Genomic DNA, 22,615 nt, shown 5'->3' with positions numbered 1-22,615 from the left:
GTGGTTTTGACCCTAACTTTGCTTAGTCAAGATTTAAGTCATCTAAAGTTTAGCATCTTCATCCAAGAAATGGAAACATCTATTCCATCGGGATGTTGTGAGACTTACAGCTACCTCTTCCCATCTCACTATTGCGTCTTCTAGAGATTAGTACAAAAAAGGTAAGCTGCCTTTACCTCCAAAAAGAATCTATTTCTGGCCAAGATGTTATGTCAATAACTAGCTGATGCTTTGGACAGTCTCTTTGTTACCTGGGGCTCCTACTTGGCCATGTGTGAAACTGGGGAGTTTGAATAGATGATCTCTAAGCTCAAGCCCCCACTGAATGAATCTAAGAGAAGATTCTGGTTTGTCCTACACCAACCTTGCCTAGTAATACACATCTGGGAACAACTCTGGAGAGCATTGATAGGAGTAAGCAGCCAAGGAAAGGAGCTAAAAATCAAGGAAAAGAGTAATACACATTTACATTTGTTCTTCTACTTGTGTCCCCCATCCAGAAAGCCTCCAAGGACACTTTGAATAAAGGACAATTCAATTAACACCTCACATATTCCCAGAAACCACCCCTATTACACAAACAGGTAGGGACAGCAGGAAAGCATGCCACAAACTCATAGGATTCACCCATTTTGACACATAGCTCTTTGTTCATAGCCTTTGGGCTTAAGCAAAAAGTCTCATCAGAAAGAGCAATAAATTCTGGAGGGATTTAGGTGATAAACCTGGCCATGATAAAAGTACTGTAAATGATTGAATGTATAAAAACTTGGACTGTGCGCTAAATCAAAAGGAAACCAACCTTCATCAGTGTTAACCTATGTATACACGGGCAAAAGCTGGAAGGCTATCATAATAATAAAAAAAAAGGAAGAATTGTAAGTGATATTCTTTGCAAATGCCTTTAATTGTATGCTTTGATAATTACCAAAGAAGGGAACACAGTGGGAAACAATATTTACATAGCACAAAAGCTCACTATGCCAGATAGACAAGGAATTCATGCAAGTGATTAAAACTCCAGGTTCCAGTTACTAAATGGTCAACGGTGCTTTACATACAACAAAATGTAGACAATAAACCCACATGGGAGCGTGGTGGAAATACAATTTTTAGCTTCTATGTTACCTATTACACAATTAAAATCCTAAAACCTCGTTTTGACAGGGTTGTGGAGAAACTGGTTCACTTAAAACCTTCATGATAGCCCTGTAGAGTAAAGCTATAAGCCCTGGCTGGTGTGGCTCAGTTAGTTGGGCGGCATTTGAAAGGTTCCGTTCCTGGTCAGGGCACATGCATGGGTGTGGGCTCAGTCCCCAGCAGGAGGCAGTGATTGATGTTCTGCTGTCATATCGATATTTCTCTCTCTCTCACCCTCTCCCTTCCTCTCTCTAAAAATCAATTTTAAAAAATCTTTAAAATTATTTTCCAATATTCTAAAAAAATATAATAATAATAAAAGCTATAAAATTTCCTAAGCCTTTCACATGGTAATTTCATATACCATATAGGTAAACTATCAATTACCTGGAAAAGTCTTAGCTATCCCAAAAGCCACACTACTGATAGCCAAGGTTTACTGTTAATACCAAAGGGGAGAAAAGGAGCTTTATAATTTAAATGCAAATTAAGAGCAATCACTTCAAGCTTCTTTAACAGGGAACTGAATTAACTTAGTCTAGAGGTCACAAACTTTCTGTAAAGGGCCAAATGGTCAACTTTTTTGGCTTTGTGGGCTAAACCATCTCTGTGACAACTACTCAATGGCTGTTGTGGAGGGAAAGAAGCAACAGACAATATGTAACAAACAGGAATGACTGGGTGTTCTAATAAAACTTTATTTACAAAAACAGATGCTTTCAAAATCCATAGAGTGTACCAAAGAAGGAACCCTAAAGTAAAATATGGACTTAGGGAGGTAATGATATATCAATGTGACTTCATCAATTGAAACAAATGCCCCACACTGGTGAAGGATGTTGATATCTGGGGAGGGGAATGACGTAAAAACTCCCTGTACTTTCTGCCAAATGTTACTGTGAATCTAAAACTGCTCTTAAAAATAGTCTATCAATAAAAAACAACAGGTGGCTGGCCATCAGGCTATTGTCCCATAACCTCTCTTAGAGTGCAGTATTCTGAAAACAAGAGGATGTGCCCAACTCTGAAGTCAGATTATCATGGAAGTAAAACAACTGAATGCACATATACACTTTTTTAAATTTTTATTTATTGATTTGAGAGAGAAACCGATTTGTTGCATTCTTTGGTTCTTTTATGTGCCCTGATCTGGAATCGAACCTGCAAACCTTGGTGTATCGGGATGATGCTCTAAACCAGCGGTCGGCAAACTGCGGCTCGCGAGACACATGTGGCTCGAGAGCCGCGGTTTGCCGCTCTGTTGACTAATGAGTTTGCCGACCACTGCTGTAAGGCATTACCCTTACCCAGAAGTTTTGACTTCAGGTTAAAGACATTAGTACATTATTAAAATGTTTTTTAAGTGTTTTTTCCCTAAGGCAGAGGTCGGCAAACTCATTAATCAACAGAGCGGCAAACCACGGCTCGCGAGCCGCAGTTTGCTGACCACTGATCTAAACCAACTGAGCTACCTGGCCAGGACCAATATGTTTTTTTAAAGGAAAAGTGGAACCCTGGCTGGGTCAATTGGTTGGAGCATTGTCCCATACACACACACACACAAAAAAGGTTGTGGGTTCGATTCCCCATCAAAGGCACATACCTAGGTTTTGGGTTCAATCCGTGGGTCGGGGCATGTACAGGAAGTAGCTAATGGATGTGTGTCTCACACATTGATGTTTCTTTCTCTCCCTCCCTCTCTCTAAAATTAATAAAAACATATCCTCGGGTGAGGACTTAAAAAAAAAAACAAGAAAAGGCGCAGTGGTGGTATTTTCTGATTCTACAAAACCAAGATTTTCCAAATCTTGCCAACAGTATGGTCAATTTCCCAATGCTTAATGGGAGGAAACTACTCAAGTCAACACTAGGTCAGTTTAAGTGTGTTCACGCCTCCCCTTCAAAAGCATACAAAAGGGTAAACACATGGAATGAAACCAGAGCTACACTTTTAGTACGCAGAGTCTGATAAAACCAGGTGATGTTGAAATCCAGCCCTACCAAATCAATAAGACCCAAAAGGCCAATTCTTTCTTTCGGCTGAAATGCTGGTCAAAGATGCATGAAGCTGAATGAAGTTGTTATCTTCCCCTTTAATTCTGTCTCCCAACAGGTTAGTCTAATTCTTGGCAACTCCTCACAGTAGAAAAACCCTACTGCTTACAGGAAAGGTGTGTCTTGTGCATATATGTAAAGGTACAAAATAAAAACACCCAGAAACAGAAAATGATTGTTTTTCCCTTTTCTTCCCACAATTAAAAAAAAAAAAACTTACCTTCTCCAGAAACAAAATCCCTGTTCTCCCCTGGTTTTAAGGAGCAGAATTACTTAAAAACCCAAGACTTTTTGAAGAGCAGTCATTTGGAACTGAAGTCAACTTCTCAGTGGGTATCAGAATCTTAAAATACTTTCTAAAAGGAAAACAGAGGTGGCTGGGCCTTTAAACCTAAGAAGAGTCAACCCTGGGAAAATGGCTGCTACCTTCTAATAGCTAACGGCTCAGAGGGTCACAGAACCAGTGTGATTCTGGTAGAAATTTTTTTCTGTGAAAAGAAGGCCGAGTTGTCAGACAACCTGCTTTCTGGTGGTTTCATTTGGGAGATGCTATATTTAAACGTGGGGACATTATAGAAGTTTAAACTTACAGAACAACTGCTTCAGTTAAAATGGCATCGTGTTTAATAACCTTTATATGGAGTCAGTACTTGCCATTTGTGGAGCGCCCACTCTCTGCAGAGAGCAAAACATCTGAGGAGGCTGTGAGAGGGCACAAGGAAGCAAAGCTCTACCCTCTGCAAAGAAACAGTTTAGAATAAAATGAAATAACAAAAGCCAGGTGCAAATGCCTTTCCTACAAAAAGTGCAGCGATGCAAAAGACTAAGTGCAAAGGAACTGGAAAATAAAACAAATACGAAGTTAAAGTCTGCAGGGAGGGATAAAAGTGATTAATCAAGGAACCAGAAATGGACGGGTTGAGACTGAATGATGTAAAGCACATCCCAATGAAAATGTGAATCATTTCCTATGAACTCATTCAAGATTCTGAAGGTTCTGGTTTAATTTGTAGTAACAGACTAAGTTCTCCTTTTCTTATATCAGTAAGAGAACTTTTTAAACATTTATTTTTTACATTTATTTTTCCTTTTTTAATGTCTGTGTTATGTATTCCATTTTTTCCTAATTGGAACATTCCTCATAATAGCCATTGTAATATTAGATTATCATTTCCTTGAGGGATGGCAGCAGTTTGGTAGGACCTAGCTATAAAAGTTTAGCCCAGCCCTGACTGGTTTGGCACAGTGGATAGAGCGTCAGCCTGCAGACTGAAGGGTCCCGGGTTTGATTCCAGTCAAGGGCATGTACCTTGGTTGCGGGCACATCCCCAGCAGGGGGTGTGCAGGAGGCAGCTGATCAATGTTTATAACTCTCTAGCCCTCTCCCTTCCTCTCTGTAAAAATCAATAAAATATATATTTTTTTAAAGTTTAGCCCACATTTGCGTCTGGCAATATTCTGGAGCTCCCAACCTGACAGTTACCAAGTAGAGTTTTTAGGACATAAAATGTTAGCTTGTCTTTAATATTTTGTTCTTTTTCTTGCCTTTTTCTTCTTAAGTGCAGGACAATTGTACTTCCAATGTCCTGATTTTTACAATATCTGCAAATGTCTAAAGGCAATAGGAAAGAGTCTGAGTAGACTTTGATTTTTGTTCTAATTTCTGTTGCTCCATCTTATTAAGGGAATCTTAATGACTAGCTATTATAACAAAGAGACAACTAAGAAAAAAAAACTTCTTTTAATTTAGAAGTTTTCCAATTAAAAGGATCCAGTGTCTGGCCTTGACAGTAGGATCTACAGTGACTCATACTGTTAGCAGTGAAACAACACCAGAGTTAGACCTCAGTCCAGCAACCTTGGAATTTGAATTCTAAGAAAGGATTCAGAGTCAAGACTCCAATTATAAGAGGAATTTTCTTTAGAAAGTCACAAGGGTAGAAAAGGTGAGCCAGCAGGACTGCATGGGCTCAGGAAAAAAGTTAAGAGAGGCAAAAGAAAGGCCCTTAGAGCTTAGGAAAAAGACAAAGGTAGCATGCCTAGGGGGGGAAGAAGAGGGAGAATGGAAAGGTTCAAGCAGGCTCCAGAGAGAGCACCTGAGTTAAGAAGGGAAGACACTGATCACTAAGAGAACTTTTAATTCATAACAACTACTTAACAGAAAGACCTCAAACTTTTGCAAATATAACAGAGAACTACCATAACATTAACTGCCCAAAACAATAAATTGGTCCCCAAATTCTGAGAGTAACAGGTTTCAAGAAAAAAGAGGAAAAGTTATATTGAGAAATAAAATGTTTATTCTGATCATTAAAAAATGTTATGTTCCTCTTACTTCTAGTAAAAATTTATGTCTGAAGCCGCACTATCCAATAGAAATATAATGTCAGCCACATATGTAATTTTAAACTTCCTTGCAGCACAGTAACATAAAAAGAAACAGGTGAAATTTTTGACATTTTATTTAACCCAACCTCTCCAAAAGATTATCATTTCAACATGGAATCGATACAAAAATATATTGAGATATTTTACTATTTTTATATTAAGTCCATGAAAGCCGGTGCGTATCTTATACTTAAAAATCTCAATTCAAAGCTAAATTTCTATCAGAAATAACTGACCTATAATTAGATGTCATCAAATTTATAGTTAAGGTAGATTCACTATCCAAATTGTTCCAAATACACTTGAAAGTTTTCCAATTAACTGAATCAAGTATCAATTTTAAATTTAAATTGCAATTAAATCAATTCAGTTTCTCAGCCACACTAGCCACATTTCACGAGCTCAATAGGCTCAAGTGGCTAGTGCTGACCATACTAGACAAAGAAGGCTAAAGAAATAAAATAAGATATATTTAGTAGAAAATTAAGGCATTAAAAATAGAAAGGAAACAGAGTATAAATATTTATCATAGCAGATGACAGATCTGTTATATCAATAAATATAAATTGGTTAAACTTAATAACATAAAAGAAAAAAATTTTAATATATTTTTATTGATTTCAGAAAGGAAGGGAGAGGGAGAGAGATAGAAACATCAATGATGAGAGAGAATCATTGGTCAGCTGCCTCCTGCACACCCCCTCTACTGGAGATCAAGCCCACAACCCAGGCATGTGCCCTTGATAAGAATCAAACCCAGGATCCTTCAGTCCAAAGGCCAATACTCTATATCCACTGAGCCAAACCAGCTAGACTCTAGATTCCAATAATTACAGGCTGTTGTTGTTCCTTGTGATTAAGCCCCTATCCCAGTGGTCGGCAAACTCATTAGTCAACAGAGCAGCAAACCGTGGCTCTCGAGCCGCATGTGGCTTGCGAGCTGCAGTTTGCCGACCACTGAGCTAGGGCAAAAGAAAAAGTTTAATGCACAAAGCAAAACCTAACTTTATACTGTATTTCAAGGCAATATTATAAACAAAGTAATTCTGAAAAAAAAAAAAAAGAATGGCAATGCTCTACCAGAAAATATAAACAAGAGGAAAATAGGGATCTAGATCTCAATGTCAAATAAGGGTAAATCCAGACCAAGAAGCATTAAACCAGTAAAAGGAGAGCACGCTATTGCTAAATGGTACATTTCACAATGAGGACACAACAGTTAACAGTATCTACGCAGCAAACATAACATTAACATGCATAAAGCAAAAACCATAGGCAATATATGAATAAATAAAATAATATTATTAAGAAACTTGAACTTCTCTTGGGCCATGACAGATCAGATAGATTTAAAAAAGTAAAAGTAGAGCCCTGGCCATTTTGGCTCCATGGTTAGAGTGTCAACCTGCAGATGGAAGGGTCTGGGTTCAATTTCCAGTAAAGGGCATGTACCTGGGTTGCAGGCCCAATCCTGGCCTGGGTTGGGGCATGTGCAGGAGGCAACGGATCGATGTGTGTGTGTGTGTGTGTGTGTGTGTGTGTGTGTGTGTGTGTGTCTCCCCCGCCTCCCCCCCCACCCCCGGCCCAGACCCTCACTTCCACTCTCTCTAAAAATCAATGGGGGGAAAATATCCTCTGGTGATGATTAATCAAAAAAAATAAAAGTGAAAAGTTAAACAACATAATTAATATGGTAGATATGGGTTACGCTCTCTTCTCTGTGACCCGAGAAGAAAGCATAACTCAAAGAACATTCACAAGAAATAACCAAATATTGGGCTACAAAATAAATGTCAATAAATTAAATAATGATTCAGATAACATTCTCTGATCACAATGCAACAGAACTAATCATAAAGAAAATTAGGGCGCCGAAACCGGTTATGGCTCAGTGGATAGAGCGTCGGCCTGCGGACTGAAGGGTCCCGGGTTCGATTCCCGTCAAGGGCAGGTACCTTAGTTGCGGGCACATCCCCAGTAGGGGGTGTGCAGGAGGCAGCTGATTGATGTTTCTCTCTCATCGATGTTTCTAACTCTCTATCCCTCTCTCTTCCTCTCTGTAAAAAATCAATAAAATATATTTTTAAAAAAAAAAAGAAAATTAGGGCTATAAAACTGTAGCCCTGCATACTGAGATAAACAACAGAGCAGAAGAGAAAGTCAAATAGACATTAATGAACTAGAAACAAACGTCATAAGACTAATCAACGAATCCAATCACATAAGCCACCATCTAATCTAATCAAGAAAGGGGAGAGGAGAGAACAAATATAAAATACAGGGGAGAGAGCCACAGAGAAAATTAAGACTGATAAGAGACTACTATCTCAGCAATGAAAACTGACTTTGAATCCCAATGACCAGAATAATTTTCTAGAGCAATACATCAAAATGGACTCTAGAAGAAACAGAAAACTTATACAGATCAATACCAAAAGTTGTCAAAAAACAATAGACCCCAAAACAACTAGGTTTAAAAGGTTTCGGGGGGGTGGGGTGGGGGAGAATTCTAACAAATCTTTAAAGAACAGATCATTAGAAGGATAAATTGGTCTTAATATAGAAAAAAAATATTTTTTCTGAAACAAGCATGACATTGATAAGAAAATCTAACAGACTGCTCATACACACATCTGCAGACAAACAGCACCTAGATAGCAATATAATGAACCCAGGAATTCATCATACTATTCTCTCTACTTCTGCATGTGTTTAAAATTTTCTATAATAAAAAGCTAAACTAAAATGCTATCTACACACCATTTTCCACTTATCCAAAGTGACAACAAGGTGGTGAATGTGCAGGAAAATAGGACCTCTCAAACTTCCAGTGAAGATAAAACAGACAACCTCTAAGGAAGGCAGGCTGACAATGTTTATCAAAATTTCAAGTGCACATGCCCTTTGATGTAGTAATCCCATGTTTAGGAATGTGTCCTATATATACACACTCATACATGCACCAAATGCTCACCGTAATTCATTGTAGCACTGGTTGTCATAGCAAAGATTCAAAACAACCTACTAGCCATCAACAGGGAGTTGGCTAGTGAATTATATAGCACACTCATATAAATAAATTCTCCAAAGCCATAAAAAAGAAGTTCTGCCGATACAACTATGGAAAGCTCTCTAAGGCAGGGGTCCTCAAACTTTTTAAACAGGGGGCCAGTTCACTGTCCCTCAGACCGTCGGAGGGCCGAACTATAGTTTAAAAAAAAAAACAAAAAACAACTATGAACAAATTCCTATGCACACTGCACATATCTTATTTTGAAGTAAAAAAACAAAACGGCAAAAACATCTGCAATGTGGCCCGCGGGCCATAGTTTGAGGACGCCTGCTATAAGGTATTCAGTTTAAAAAGCAAGTTCAGACAAAAGTATAAGCTGCTGTTGACGCACAGACAGGGAGGTTAGCGTCCTAAAGTGGAAAACTGACTTCTCTATGTCCTTTTGCACCTTTTGAATTTGGAACCATGTGACTATAATCTCAGACCACAAAGAAAATCCCCTTTTTCAAAATCCCATCCTTTAGAACGCACTATTGCCATTATAAACTCTTGATCCATTTAGACCACTTGCTATTCTTCCTACACTTTGCTGTGTGGAAGAACATATTTCAAGTAAAGGTTGAGTTCAAGAAACTTTTATCATTTTAAAGGGCAAAGAGCCCAGCTGGCGTGGCTCAGTGGCTGGTATCGACCTATGAACTAGGAGGCCACGGTTTGATTCCCAGTCAAGGCATATGCCCAGGTTGTGGGCTTGATCCCCAGTGTGGGGTGTGCAGGAGGCAGCCCATCAATGATTCTCTCTCATCATTGATATTTCTCTCTCTCCCTCTCCCTTCCTATTTCAAAAAATAAAATACAGAAAAAAATAAAGGGCATAGAGAAAAAAAGGCACACAGATGATAGAGACAGCACTCTAGATCCAGATCATCTAATTAGTGGTTTTCAACTCTGGTTATGCTTTAGAACCTGGGGATCTTCTAAAAATGCCAATACCCTGCACCCCGCCCCCAGACCATTTATATGAGAAGTTGAGGTGATGGGGCCCAGGTATGCAGACCACTGATCCAAATACTTCACAGCGGTGGTCCTCAACAGAGAGTGATATTGCTCCCCCAGGGGACATGGCACTCTCAGGAGACCTGTCTGGTAGTCACACCTCGGGGGTTGGGGTTGTTCCTGGCATCAAGTGGGTAGAGGCTAGGGATGCTGCTTTAGTAAATGCCCAGGGCATCACCCCCAGGACAGTGACCTGTTACAAGCTGTCAAGAGTGCTGAGACTGATAAATATTCCTTTAAAATAAAAGCGCTGCTTAGTAAGAGCATATAGGTTTCAACCAATGTCACCCCAATAAATTTAATAAAAAAACAAATAAAATAAAAAAGCATTGCTTCTGAAATAACAACCAGTTCTAGTCTTCACTCCTAAACAAGGAATTGGTACAATAAAGCGGTTCCAGTGGCCATAGAAGCAAGAATGTACTTGTTGACATGGTTCTAACAAATACTGAAGCATAACATTCTGTGTATGTCCTTTCTCTGGCCCCTGTCCAGTAACTCTAGTCAAACATTTATGTCCCGTTTGTCAAGTCGCCAGGGAGAAGGTCATAAAGTTCACAAAGTGGGAGTGTGTGGGTCAACATGGCTCATGCATCTATTTCATTGGAGCTGTAAGTTTTTAAAAAATATATTGAACTGCCCGAACGGCATGGCTCAGTGGTCGAGCATCGACCTATGAACCAGGAGGTCAAGGTTCGAATCCTGGTCAGGGAACATGCCCAAGTTGCAGGCTGGGTCCCCAGTGAGGGTGTGCAGGAGGCAGTCGATCCATGATTCTCTCTCACCATTGATGTTTCTGTCTCTCTCTCCCTCTTCCTTCCTCTCTGAAATCCTCTTCCTTCCTCTATATATTGAACTGGTGCCCATCAGCTGCCCCTTCTGGAACCAGCATATACCTGAGAGTTTGTCCCTCCCCTCCTAGTCCTTGAAGCATTTGAGGTGCCCTTCCCTGCAGTCTTCCGTAATCATACACAGGCAGAAAGCCTCTATTTCTCCCACCTCACCTTAAAAATACCCCCACACCCATTCTAAATTCTAAAGCTCCCATATTACTTGCCAAAATGGAACCAGCTTTATGACCTTCTAGCTTCTTTCAGGAGCTAGAAGAACTGAGAGAAGGTCTTCTTTGAGATGGTATTCTTTGTGTGACAACTCTCTTCTAGTTGTTATCATCAAAGGTAGGCTGTCGGCCGCCCAATTCATCTCTGGGTATTACAAACAAGCTTCAGGTTCTAAGAAATTCCACTACTGTACAATTCTGTATGGCTCTTCTGTGAAATTCCTTATAAGGAAAAGACTTCAATTACTAGGCTTCTTCCAGTATCCTAGATTAGTGTATCCCTCCACCCCTCCCAAAACAGGTCAGAGGCCTTTATGTGAAATGCCCATCAAAAGGTTAGGTCATTTTCTTTTCAAAAGCTCATCACTTTTCCTTTGAAATTACAACCACAGAGTTTTGGAGCTGTGCTTTAGAGATTACCTGGTATAATCCACACATTTTATTCATGAGGAAAACGAACCCCAGTGAGGTTCAGTCCCTTAGCCAAGGCCACACTCTTGAGTCAGTGGCAGAGCCAGAATTAGCACATTAATTTCCAGATACTGGTCCCATGGGTTTTCCACACTAGCACTATCCCCCACTGTGGTTTTTCTACTCAGATACCATCCTTGCCAAGACACCTATTAACATGGGTAGATACTAGCTGCTCTAGAAATAAATCAAGGGACATTTCACCAAGCTATTAGAGCTATCACTTCAACTTTGAGGGGGAAAGGAGGAACTGGGCGTTTGGGGGTTTCTTTTGTTCTTTATTGTGAATTAGCCTGGTTCAGTTTACCCTAATAGAAGGCTGACACCTTCAGAATCTCCTCTAAACCATAAATTAAAAGATGGCAAACATGCTGCTTCTAGCAACAGTGACATTTCCTTTCTAAACTCTGAAGTCAGAAGTGGCCTCAAACCTCTAAAATTCTCACAAGTGGCCAGATATGGTAGAGTAAAGCTACTGGAAAGCTTTGGGGAGTGACGTTTAAGATCCAATAGTCAACACCTCATTGAACTTCAATTTTCCTCATCATTCTCTGAAAATTGGTTTCTTAAAATTTCATGTTACTGCAACTTGACCCTGTTCCTCTTTCCTATTCCAACGTAAGTGTGGGCATCGCATTTTGTACATTGGGTCTTCCCGGAGTATTCTACCTACTCCACACTTTAGTTTTTCTGTCCCCCTGATATCATCCCTTGACGTTTACATAAAACTTATGAAATGAACAAATGTGAATAACGTGTTCTTTTCCCTTGCGAGCTTAGAACATCTTTGCTGCTCCATGTTATTTGCCTTCGAGGATGCCAGAGTTCCATTCTGATACCTGGGTTAGTACTTGGGGTTTACTTTCAGGGGTTTCACAACGAGCCCCCCTCGCGTTCAGCAATCAGGAGTATTTGCTCAGCGACTGAAAAGGCACCCCACTGGGGAAACACGATCCAATTAGCATAAGGTGGTGGAATCTATTCCCACCTCAGCTAGGCCTCAGGCGGGGGGTGGGGGGCCGGGTCCTCTGGGCTCCCCACCGCAATCCGTGAAAACTGCCCACCAGCCCAACCGACAGGGGAGACGGTGGGTAGGACACAAAAGTTGAGGCGCCACCAGGGTTGTATCGGACCCTGCTCTGACGAGAGGCGCCCAAGCGCCCCCTCCTCCCCAGCACCTACGGCGGCGTACGCAGCCCAGGCCTCTCTTAACTGTTGAAGGTTAACACTGAGAAGACAATAGTTCGAATCCTGCTGCCCGAGCCACGCGCGAGCACTGTCTTACAGCAGGAAAGGAACAAAATGCCATTGCATAATTTATACGACCTCAAGGTGTTTCTAAACAGCTCTTACCCAACCCCCCCCCCCAAAAAAAAAAAGAACCTAAAAATAAAAACTTAAAAAGCCATCCGCATTCCGCTGGGAAGTTTTAAGGGCGGGGAGGTCTGGATCAAGTAGATTTGAGGCAAAACATGCAGGTTTGGGGGGAGGGAGTCCCGCCCGGGATGAGGTTCTGTGTCTACTGCTAGGCCCCCGACCGGTGTACCAGGCCTTGTCCCTGCGCGCCCCGAAATCCGAGCCCCTGGGAGAGCCCCCGGCCATCCCGGAGCCCCGCCTGCGGTTCCCACGACTTAAGGCTGAGGAGACCTGCGGCGACAGAGGGCCCGGAAGACAGCGGCCTCGCGCCCCGGGGCTGTGGGGACGGTGGCGACCACGGGAGCTCGGGACCCCGCACTTACCGAAGTCCAGGAACTGCTTGATGGAGAGCGGCGACGGGGAGAAGCGGGAATAGCGCTCAATCTGCTTGGGCACCGGCTGCTTCAGCAGCCACCGGAACAGCCGCATCCTCGCCGGGGCAGCGCACACACCAGCCGAGACACTCAGGCGGCCGCAGGGGCCGGTGCAGCCGAGAGGCGAGAGGCGCGGATCAGTCACGTTCGCCAAGCGCGCAGCCTCCGCCTCGGCCTGGGCGCGGGGATGCAGCTACCTCAGCAACAGCAGCAGCACCAACAGCTCTCCAGTTACGGCGCACCGCCCGCGGCTTCCCCAGGCCCCGCCCACGGGGGCGGAGCCGGCCGCCGCACGTACGCGGCGCCGGAGGGGAGCGGAGGGGCGGGGCTAGAGGAGCGCGGCCACCGCACGCGCTGGCCGCTGATTGGCCGCTGCCGCCTTCGCTTTCTTTTGTGGCGGGGCGCCCGTTCCTCCCTCGCTCCCCGCGTCTCAGCCGAGTAGGCAAGTGCCGCTACCGCACGTCCCGCCCCCGACTGGGTCCTCAGTGGCCGAAAGGTGGCGGAGGTGCTGGAGGATTGGGAGAAAGCTTGGGCCCACGTCGGGAATCTGATCCTACACGCCGCTTCAGGCCTCTCTTCAAGCGAAGGTACCTCTTCCGGGAGGCCTTCCCTGGAGGCTGGCAGTTGCGCTTCTAAGTGTTCCTTACATCTCCACACTTTGATTCTCAGGTTCTGTTTGCCACTTAACTATAGTGGCTGTTTCGTGCTCTTTATTACCACCACCACCTTTGGGCAGAATCAAATGTAAACTCACTGGCTCTGCTTCGTTCCCGCCCCTCACTATTGGACGGGATTCGCTAAAATGTCACTGACTCATTGTTTCGTGCCCCCCCCTCCAGCCCCGCCCCTTCCATCCCTCCCAACCCCACTCTTGCGAACACCTTAGGACGGGATTGTTAGGTCATAGGCTCTGCTTGGTGGCCCGCGGCTCCTGCTCCCCCACCACCTCCCCCCCTCGCTCCCACGGGACCAACACTTTCAGATAAGTTAATTAAGTCACTGTCACCACCACCACCACCACTGGATGGTATCAAATTTAAGGTCACTGACACTCTGTTTTGTGCCTCCCCTCCCCCCTCTGCCCCCTGTGCACTCCCCCTAAAACCATTTGGGCAGGATTAATTATAAGGTCACTGACTCCCTGCTTCATGCCCCCACCTCCACTAGGGTTGAAAGGATCAAATTTAAGGTCATCGGCACTACCTTTCATACACCCTCATCACCACCACCACCACAGGACAGCTTCCTGACCCTGTTTCTTGCTTCCCCATCAGCAGCACCACTACTTTGGGACAGAAGTGTATGCTTACACTGTGTATTGGGTATTCTTTGTCTGCAGGAGAGTGAACTTGAACTCAGGGTTCAGTATATGAAATCATTATTTCCTAATGTGAATATATGAATTACTGCTTGCTTTAACCATTTCCACCAAGCCTTATTTTATTTTTTGGCAACGTGTAAACATCAATTAAAATGAAAGGCTGGATATTTTAAAAATGTAGCTAGAAACCACTCCTTTGGTCTGATTAGACTGTTTTTCTCACTGAATAAAATTATTGGTGTGTAGCTACTTAGCTTTTGTGCCTCCAATTGGTATTTATGCATTCAATTCTAACCCATACACTCAAAGACACCCAATGGTTTTCTCCACTTCTAGATTTTCAAGTCATCTTGGTGGTGGTATGGTATATGGACTACCAGGTCTTTTCCATGCAACCCAGAGCCTGAAAGAGAAATACTAACAACCTCTTTATTTTTTATTGATTTTTTACAGAGAGGAAGGGATAGGGTTAGAGAGTTAGAAACATTGACGAGAGAGAAACATCAATCAGCTGCCTCCTGCACACCCCCTACTGGGGATGTGCCCGCAACCAATGTACATGCCCTTGACTGGAATCGAACCTGGGACCTTTCAGTCCGCAGGCTGACGCTCTATCCACTGAGCCAAACCAGTTAGGGCCTCTTTATTTTTTAAATATATTTTTATTTACTTTAGAAAGGGAAGGAAAGGGAGAGAGAGATAGAAACGTCAATGATGAGAGAGAATCATTGATTGGCCGCCTCCTGCAGGCCCCACACTGGGGATCGAGCCTACAACCCCGGGATGTCCCCTGACTGGGAATCTAACCGTGACCTCCTGGTTCACAGGTCGACGCTCAACCACTGAGCCAGGAGCTTTGCTAGCAGAGCTAAGCAATCCTGTTGGTGCGTGTGGGCAGGCAAGAAGACCTTGCGGCCTGTGGTTCCTCCAGTGACTTTCTTAGATGCTACCGGTAGGCAGCGTGTACTTGGCTATTGTGGGAGTCAGTGAGCAGGAAGAATTTGAATATTGGTAAAGAGGAAGATTTTTCCAACTTAAACTGCAAATGCTGCTGATGTTGCTGAGCTTCAAAATCACTTGATTCACTCCTTCCTTTTCCACTACACAAAATGCTACTTTAAATATATGTGTTCTGTTGATTTGATTGCCTAAACTGTCCTGTGGGTAGTTTTATTGATTGTTCAAAAAGTGGCAAATCTTAGAAGATGGGAATAATTATAATAGAAATTGTGCTCAAATGACCCAGTCCCAAGCTTGGTTCTATCGTTAAGTAGCTGTGAGACCTTAAGCGAGTCACTTAGACTTTTGGTGTCCCAGTTACCTCTTATATCAGATGAAGATACCTGATTTCTCTCCCTGGCATTTGGGACAATCAAATGAAATAAATCATATCTAATATAAACACAAGATATTGTTGTACCTGTTTTATACAGCAACACATATATTTTTAGCTAATAGTTTTGTGTAAATTGGCAATATCCAGACGCTAAATTAGTGGGTTGCTTTCAGTGAGAGTTGTAGTTATAAGAGAAAGGTCTTGAGAGAAATAAATAGATCTTGATGAACTTTTTTTGATTCCTGCACACACCAAGGTCTTGCCCAGAGGCCCCACTTCCAGTGGCTTTTAAAGCAAGATCCCTGGATCAGCAGCAGGAGTGTCACCTGGGAACTTGTTAGAAAGCAAATTCTTGGACCCCCACCTCAGACCTACTGAATCAGAAACTCCGGGGTGGGGTCTGGCAAGCTATGGGGGTTTTAAAGATATAGCCACAAATTCTTTTATATTCTTCTCCTCAAGAGACCTAGTAGTACCGTATTTTCCGGCGTATAAGACGACTGGGCATATAGAAGATTTTCCTGGGTTAAAAAGTCGTCTTATACGCTGGAAAATACGGTATTCACTTCTCATGAACAGAGGATAGCTAGAGTGATTAGACCTCACTTCAAAAAGTAGCTTATAAAACAACTTCAGCCCTACAAAATACACTGGGTGGCCAGATTATTATGATCTCTGAACACATAATAATCTGGCCACTCAGTGTGTGTATATATATATATATATATATATATATATTAGAGGCCCAGTGCATGAATTCGTGCATGCGTGGGGTCCAGCCAGCCTGGCCAGGGGGAGGGGACATGGGCGGTTGGCCGGCCTGCCTGCTGGTCGAACTCCTGGTCGAGGGGACAATTTGCATATTAGCCTTTTATTATATAGGATATCCACTGAGTGGCCAGATTATTATGCATTCAGAGATCATAATAACATGGCCACTCAGTGTACATGACCAGTAATTCCTCAAAACCATCAATGTCATTCAAAACAAGGAAACTGTCATGGTGGCAAAATATAAGGTGCTATCTGGATGGGATTCTGGAACAGATATAAGGACATTCTGTAAAAACTAAGAAATTCTGAATAAAGGATGGGCTTGGGACCAAATTTGCTTAATTATAATGTATCAACATTTGTTCCTGAATAATTGTAACAAATGTACCAAGCTAATGCAAGAATGGGAACTCCTGTACTATCTTCTCAATTTTGCTGTAAATCTGAAACTATTCTAATAAATAAAGTCAACTATACAATATGGTATTATTGGTTATAGTTATTATGTTGTACATTACATCCCCAGAACTTATTTATCTTATAAATGGAAGGTTTGAAAGTTGCTAAGAAAGCGGATCTTAAAAGTTCTTATCACAAGGGAAAAATATTTGTAACTATATGAGTTGATGGATGTTAACTAAATTTATTGCAGTAATCATTTTGCAATATACTAGTATACATATATCAAATCATCATGTTGTACACCTTAAACTTATACAATGGTATATGTCGATTATATCTCAATTAAACTGGGGGAAATCAATACCTTTTGATGACAAGCTGTAAAATAAAATATATTCAGATAATATAATGAAAAACTATGATAACAATAAAAATGTTATAACCATAGAATAACTACTGAACATTTAAAGGACACATATTACAAAACTAATAATAAAGTGAACAGCCCTAGCCGGTTTGGCTCAGTGGATAGAGCATCGGCCTGTGGACTGATCAATTCCAGTCAAGGGCACATGCCCTGGTTGGGGGCTCAATCCCCAGTAGGAGGCATGCAGGAGGCAGCCGGTCAATGATTCCCTCTCATCATTGATGTTTCTATCTCTCTCTCCCTCTCCCTTCCTCTCTGAAATCAATAAAAATATATTTTAAAAAATAAAGTGAATTTTAAAAAAGACTATGACTTCAATCTTGAGGTTCATATTCTCTCTTTTTCTCTCTGTCTCAGAAGTCACAGGCCATGTTGCAAAGCAGCCCTGTGTAGAGGCCCACAAGAGTGAGCTTGGGCCCTGGCCAGTTTGGCTCAGTGGATAGAGCGTCGGCCTGTGGACTGAGGGGTCCCGGGTTCGATTCCGGTCGAGGGCATGTGCCTTGGTTGCGGTCACATCCCCAGTAGGGTACAGGAGGTGTGCAGAAGGCAGCTGATTGATGTTTCTCTCTCATCAATGTTTCTAGCTCTTTGTCCTTCTCCCTTCCTCTCTGTAAAAAAATCAATAAAATATATTTTTTTAAAAAGAAAAAAAGAAAAAGAGTGAGCTTGGGCTCTTGCATCTTGGCCACCGATAAGCCATCCAGACTGAGGAAGACCCAGAAACTTCGGGGCCACGTGAGCCACAACCATGGCTGCATCGCAAGCACAGGAAGCACCGGGGAGGCTGAGGTAATGCTGGTGGCTGGCGTTATCACAAGTTCAACTTCCACAAATATCACCCAGGTTCCTTTGGGAAAGCTGGTGTAAAGCATTACCACTTAAAGATAAGGTGACCAGACGTCCCGCTTTTGGTGGGACAGTCCCAATTTTTAACAATTTGTCCCTCATCCCGCGGCGTTTTAAAAAAGTCCCGATTTTTGGAAAGAATGCACGACAAGCTAGGGAACGGCGGGAGAACGGGAAGGGAATATACGGTTTTCGGAGGCCATGTGGCTATTTAGCCAGGATATGAGTTTTATATTATTTTTGTTAATTTTATAATGTTAAACTTTAATGATAACAAATAATTGTTGAGAACTGATCATCGAGAACTGCTTATCAAAGTTCGCATTGTTGATCAGTTGTTAGAATTCGACCACCATTGTTTGGACTTAATGAACAATGGCATTTTTTGGGATTGGCAACGACGAAGACATTTTGTAACTGTCTCTCAGACGCTACACATCGTACTGCGTGCTAATAAGCTAGTTAAACAAGTGATGTCATTATAAATCAGCTATTCAGAACATTTAGGTAAGTAATTTATTTATTTCATAAATACAGAAATTTTCTTGAATTTAGCAGACAGTACTCGTATTATTTATATTTTATAGTGGCGGCAAAAAGTCTAGCGCCGGCCTTGAAAGTGACACTTACGACTTACGTTACGGCAAATTCACGACCTTTTAAACAACGACAGCAATCTACTAAAAAAAAAAATTCACTCAAATGAGAAATATGCCAAAGAATAAAATAATACTATACAGTTTTTTATTTATTATATTTGTAAATTGTACTTAGGTTGAAATTGTAAAAAATATATTACAATACTATTTTTGCGTTCTATGAAAATTTTTGTTGCTCCATATAGACCAAATTTTTCATCAAGAACACCCCCCCCCCCAGTCAATGGTGTCCCGCTTTACCAATGTTAAAATCTGGTCACCTTACTTAAAGAGGAACCAGACCTTCTGTCCAACTGTCAACCTTGATAAACTGTGGACCTTGGTCTGTGAGCAGACACGGGTAAATGCTGCCAAAAACAAGACTGTAGCTGCTCCTGTCACTGACGTGGTGCAGTCGGGCTGCTACCACGTTCTGGGGAAGAAGAGAAGGCTCCAAAAGCAGCATGTCATGGTGAAGGCCAAGTTCCCCAGCAGAAGAGCTGAGGAGAACATTAGGGGTGCTGGCGGGGCCTGTGTCCTGGTAGCTTGAAGCTACATGGAGGGAAGTTCATTAAATGCTCACAAGTGCTTTTGAATTAAAAAAAAAAAAAAAAAGATTGAGCTTGGAAGCAGGTCCCTTTAGAAGCAGAATTCTCCCCTGCCCTGCACCTCAACTATAACCTCCTGAGAGACTCTGAGCCACAAGCACTCAGCTAAGTGGCTCCTGGACTCCTGACCCACAAAAACTCTCCCAGTTTGTTGACTGAATGTTTGTCGTTGGCTGATTTATTATGCAGTAACAGTTAACTCATTCTGATGCATACTCAAGAGTGAGAACTGCTGTCCTGCCCTATGCACTCTAATCCAGCCCCCTATTCCTTCTAGTTAATTCCTCGGACCTCGGCATACTCAGCATTTTGACATCAAGGGAGGCCTTCCCTGACCGTAAAGGTGATTTGTTCCCCCTTGCTATATGGTTTCCTGGTTCTCTGTACTTCCTACTGTAACCCTCAAAATACTCTGGCATAATTTTATTAATGCCAATCTTCAGCACTAGGCATAAGTTCTGTGACCAGTAGGCCCAAGTCTGGCTTATTCACTGCTTCCTCTCCAGTGTCCAGCATTAAGTACCAGTCACTATTTATTTGGATTCACAACACTAGTAAATATTTATTAGATAAATGAAAATCAGCAACTGCCTGGCCAGTGTGGCTCAATGATTGAGCGTCAACCTATGAACCAGGAGGACACAGTTCGATTCCCAGTCAGGGCATAAGCCCGGGTTGCAGGCTCGATCCCCAGTGTGGGGCGTGCAGGAGGCATCCGATTGATGATTCTCTCTCGTCATTGATGTTTCTATCTCCCTCTCCCTCTCCCTGAAATCAATTAAAATTTGAAAAAGAAAACCAACAACAATAACAAAACCTACCCCAAAGTGCATTCCTTCCATCAGCATTCAATGGAGAACAAAGGCAAGGGTAGTGTTCTGAGTAATTTAAGCAATAATGGAAACTTTATTAATTCATAATTTGATGACACCAAAAGCCCAAATCCAAAGTGGAGTGGAACATAGGAGGGGGGAAAATAACCACTGATTATCTCATCATCACTAGTTGGTGAGTCTTATTATAAATTGCCTCCAAGATCACTTGATTTAATGAAATCCTGGTTTCCCTGTCTTTTCCTTCTCCTTCCATCTTCACTCTCAACCAACATTTTTTGAGCAACTACTGTGTGCTCTGTGAAAGTACCTATGTTATCTCTTCACAGTAAATCTGATGGATTAATATTATCCTCATGTTACAGATGAGTGAACTAAGACACAGAAAAGTTAAAATAATTAAAGATTACACAGCTTGTAAATGACAGTTTGGGTTTGAATCCTGGTCTCCTGACTCTCAATTCTATCATAATACCAGCCTGCAATTTTAAAATAGACTTAATTGTTTAGAAGAATTTTAGATACACAGCGAAATTGAGCTGAAAGTACAGGGAGTTCTTGCATACCCCCGCACCCCCCAAGCACACCAACTCCCCACCATCAGCATCTTGCACCTGAGTGGTACATTTGTTACAATCAATGAACCTACATTGATACATCATGAGCAACCAAAATCCATACTTAACATGCACTCCTGGGGTTGCACATTATATGGGTTTGGAAAAATGTATTATGATATATATTCACCAAAATGGTGTCATACAGGATAGTTTCACTGCCCTAAAAGTCCTCCGTGCTCTGCCTATACATCTCTCCCCGCAAACCCTGGCAAGTCACTGATCTTTTTACTGCCTGCATAGTTTTGCTTTGTCCAAAAAATCTTATAGTTGAAATGATACAATATGTAGCCTTTTCCATTTGGCTTCGTTCACTTTGCAAAGTGCACTAAAGATTCTTCCATGTGTTTTTGTGGCTGGAGAGTTTATTTATGTTTAGGTCTGAATAATATGTTATGGTCTGGATATACCATAGTTTGTTTATTCATTTACCTATTAAAGGTGATTTCCATTGTGTCCAAGATTCATTCACCAGCCATTTTTTACTTTTAAAAGTAGGCTTTGAGAGTGTGAAGAGGAGTGAACTAGAGAAGTGAGGGCTACTTAATAAAGTTTTGCTAAATTTATCTTTAATCAAATATGTGTGTGATTTGAAGCAGTAGCTCTATTCTTCCAAGTGCCCAGATTCTTGATTTTTTGGACAAACTATTTTAATGGTGCAGATCTTCTTGAAGTCCATTCATATTGGTCTTTTCATTTATAATTAAGGAGCGTTTTCAGTCTTAGTAACCTTTCTCCCCAAAGGAAGTCAGAAAAAAAAATTTTAAGTACAGAGATTGTATAGCAGGATCATTAATTGAAAAAGTAAATCTGTGACTTGTTTTTGCTTCTCTTGGAGGGGCAAAGGAAGGGGTAGCTGATCTTCCCCCACCTTCCAAACAACAGAGGGGGTCTTTGGGTGTGGGCTTAGGAAGCTGTGCCTTGGGGATTTCATTAGCTGTGTTTGTGTAGCTGGGTGTTTTGGTTTCTAGGGCTGAAAACGGAAGTAGGAAGGTATAGGAGACATTTTAGTCATCTGTATAAATTCATTCCTCTTCCATTGGTAACTATGTTTACTTCTCCATGCAGTGCATTTGTGCTTTGGGGGGGAAATAGCCCCCGTTACTTGTAGTAATAAGATACATGTCTCAATTGAAAGACTAATGAGCTTAATTCGGACCACTGGCTATGGCTCTTGGTGCAGGGATGGGCTTGTGACTCAATTTAGGACAATGGGAAAGGAGGAGACATTTCCGGGGGCGGGGGGGGGGCATCTGTGAATCTGTGAAAGAAACCTGCTTGCTATTCAGAAGAAGCTTCTGGAATAATCTCTCTCTCTCTCTCTCTCTCTCTCTCTCTCTCTCTCTCTCTCTCCTCTCCCTCCCTCTCTCCCTTGTCTTTCTACTTCCTCCCATCTCTGAATGCACACAAGGAAGCATGTAGCGTCAATTGGCAACCATCTAGTACCAGGGTCAAGTTGAATGTAGAAATAGGAACAAAATGGGTCCTCAATGATGTTGTCAAGCGACTGAATCAGACCAACCCTGAAACCTCCTCTGAACTTCCAGTTACAGGCCCGTGCATCTCCTTCATGGTTTAGGCCAGTAGGGTAGAGTCAAGCTTAGAGTCAAGCATAGTCTAACTTTCATACCAAGCATTCTCCAGATACCCTGAACATACACACAGGAAAAAGCCCCCCAATGATGGCTGCTGTTGGGTGTTTTGTCAGCTATGCATGTGGGAATTCAAACCCAGATTTAATTTTATTTTAAAAGATAAAGAAAGGTAATGTTTCTGGTGACTAAGTGTTATGGAACAAAATTATATCCTATCATATCCAGAATAAGGGAAATAAAAATGG

The 22,615-nt window shown here is 42.0% G+C and overlaps 1 protein-coding gene and 1 pseudogene across 2 annotated transcripts in view; one reads left to right on the top strand and one right to left on the bottom strand.

Annotated features, from left to right (window-relative positions):
• The window catches only part of PDK3 (pyruvate dehydrogenase kinase 3), a 67,814-nt gene extending 54,622 nt beyond the window's left edge, over nucleotides 1–13,192 (bottom strand). For both annotated transcript variants that reach the window (XM_008148382.3, XM_028155805.2), the window contains exon 1: nucleotides 12,923–13,192. In XM_008148382.3, the coding sequence (XP_008146604.1) occupies nucleotides 12,923–13,028 (106 nt within the window). In that variant the 5' untranslated portion in view covers nucleotides 13,029–13,192. The remainder of the gene's footprint in view (nucleotides 1–12,922) is intronic.
• LOC129148831 (60S ribosomal protein L27a-like) lies at nucleotides 13,161–19,267 on the top strand (annotated as a pseudogene).
• Nucleotides 19,268–22,615: the final 3,348 nt, after the last annotated feature.

Source organism: Eptesicus fuscus, chromosome 1 (genome assembly GCF_027574615.1).
Source record: "Eptesicus fuscus isolate TK198812 chromosome 1, DD_ASM_mEF_20220401, whole genome shotgun sequence".
Lineage (NCBI taxonomy): Eukaryota > Metazoa > Chordata > Mammalia > Chiroptera > Vespertilionidae > Eptesicus > Eptesicus fuscus.
The sequence above is the reverse complement of the archived record's forward strand: the minus strand, read 5'-3'. Positions and strand labels throughout refer to the sequence as shown.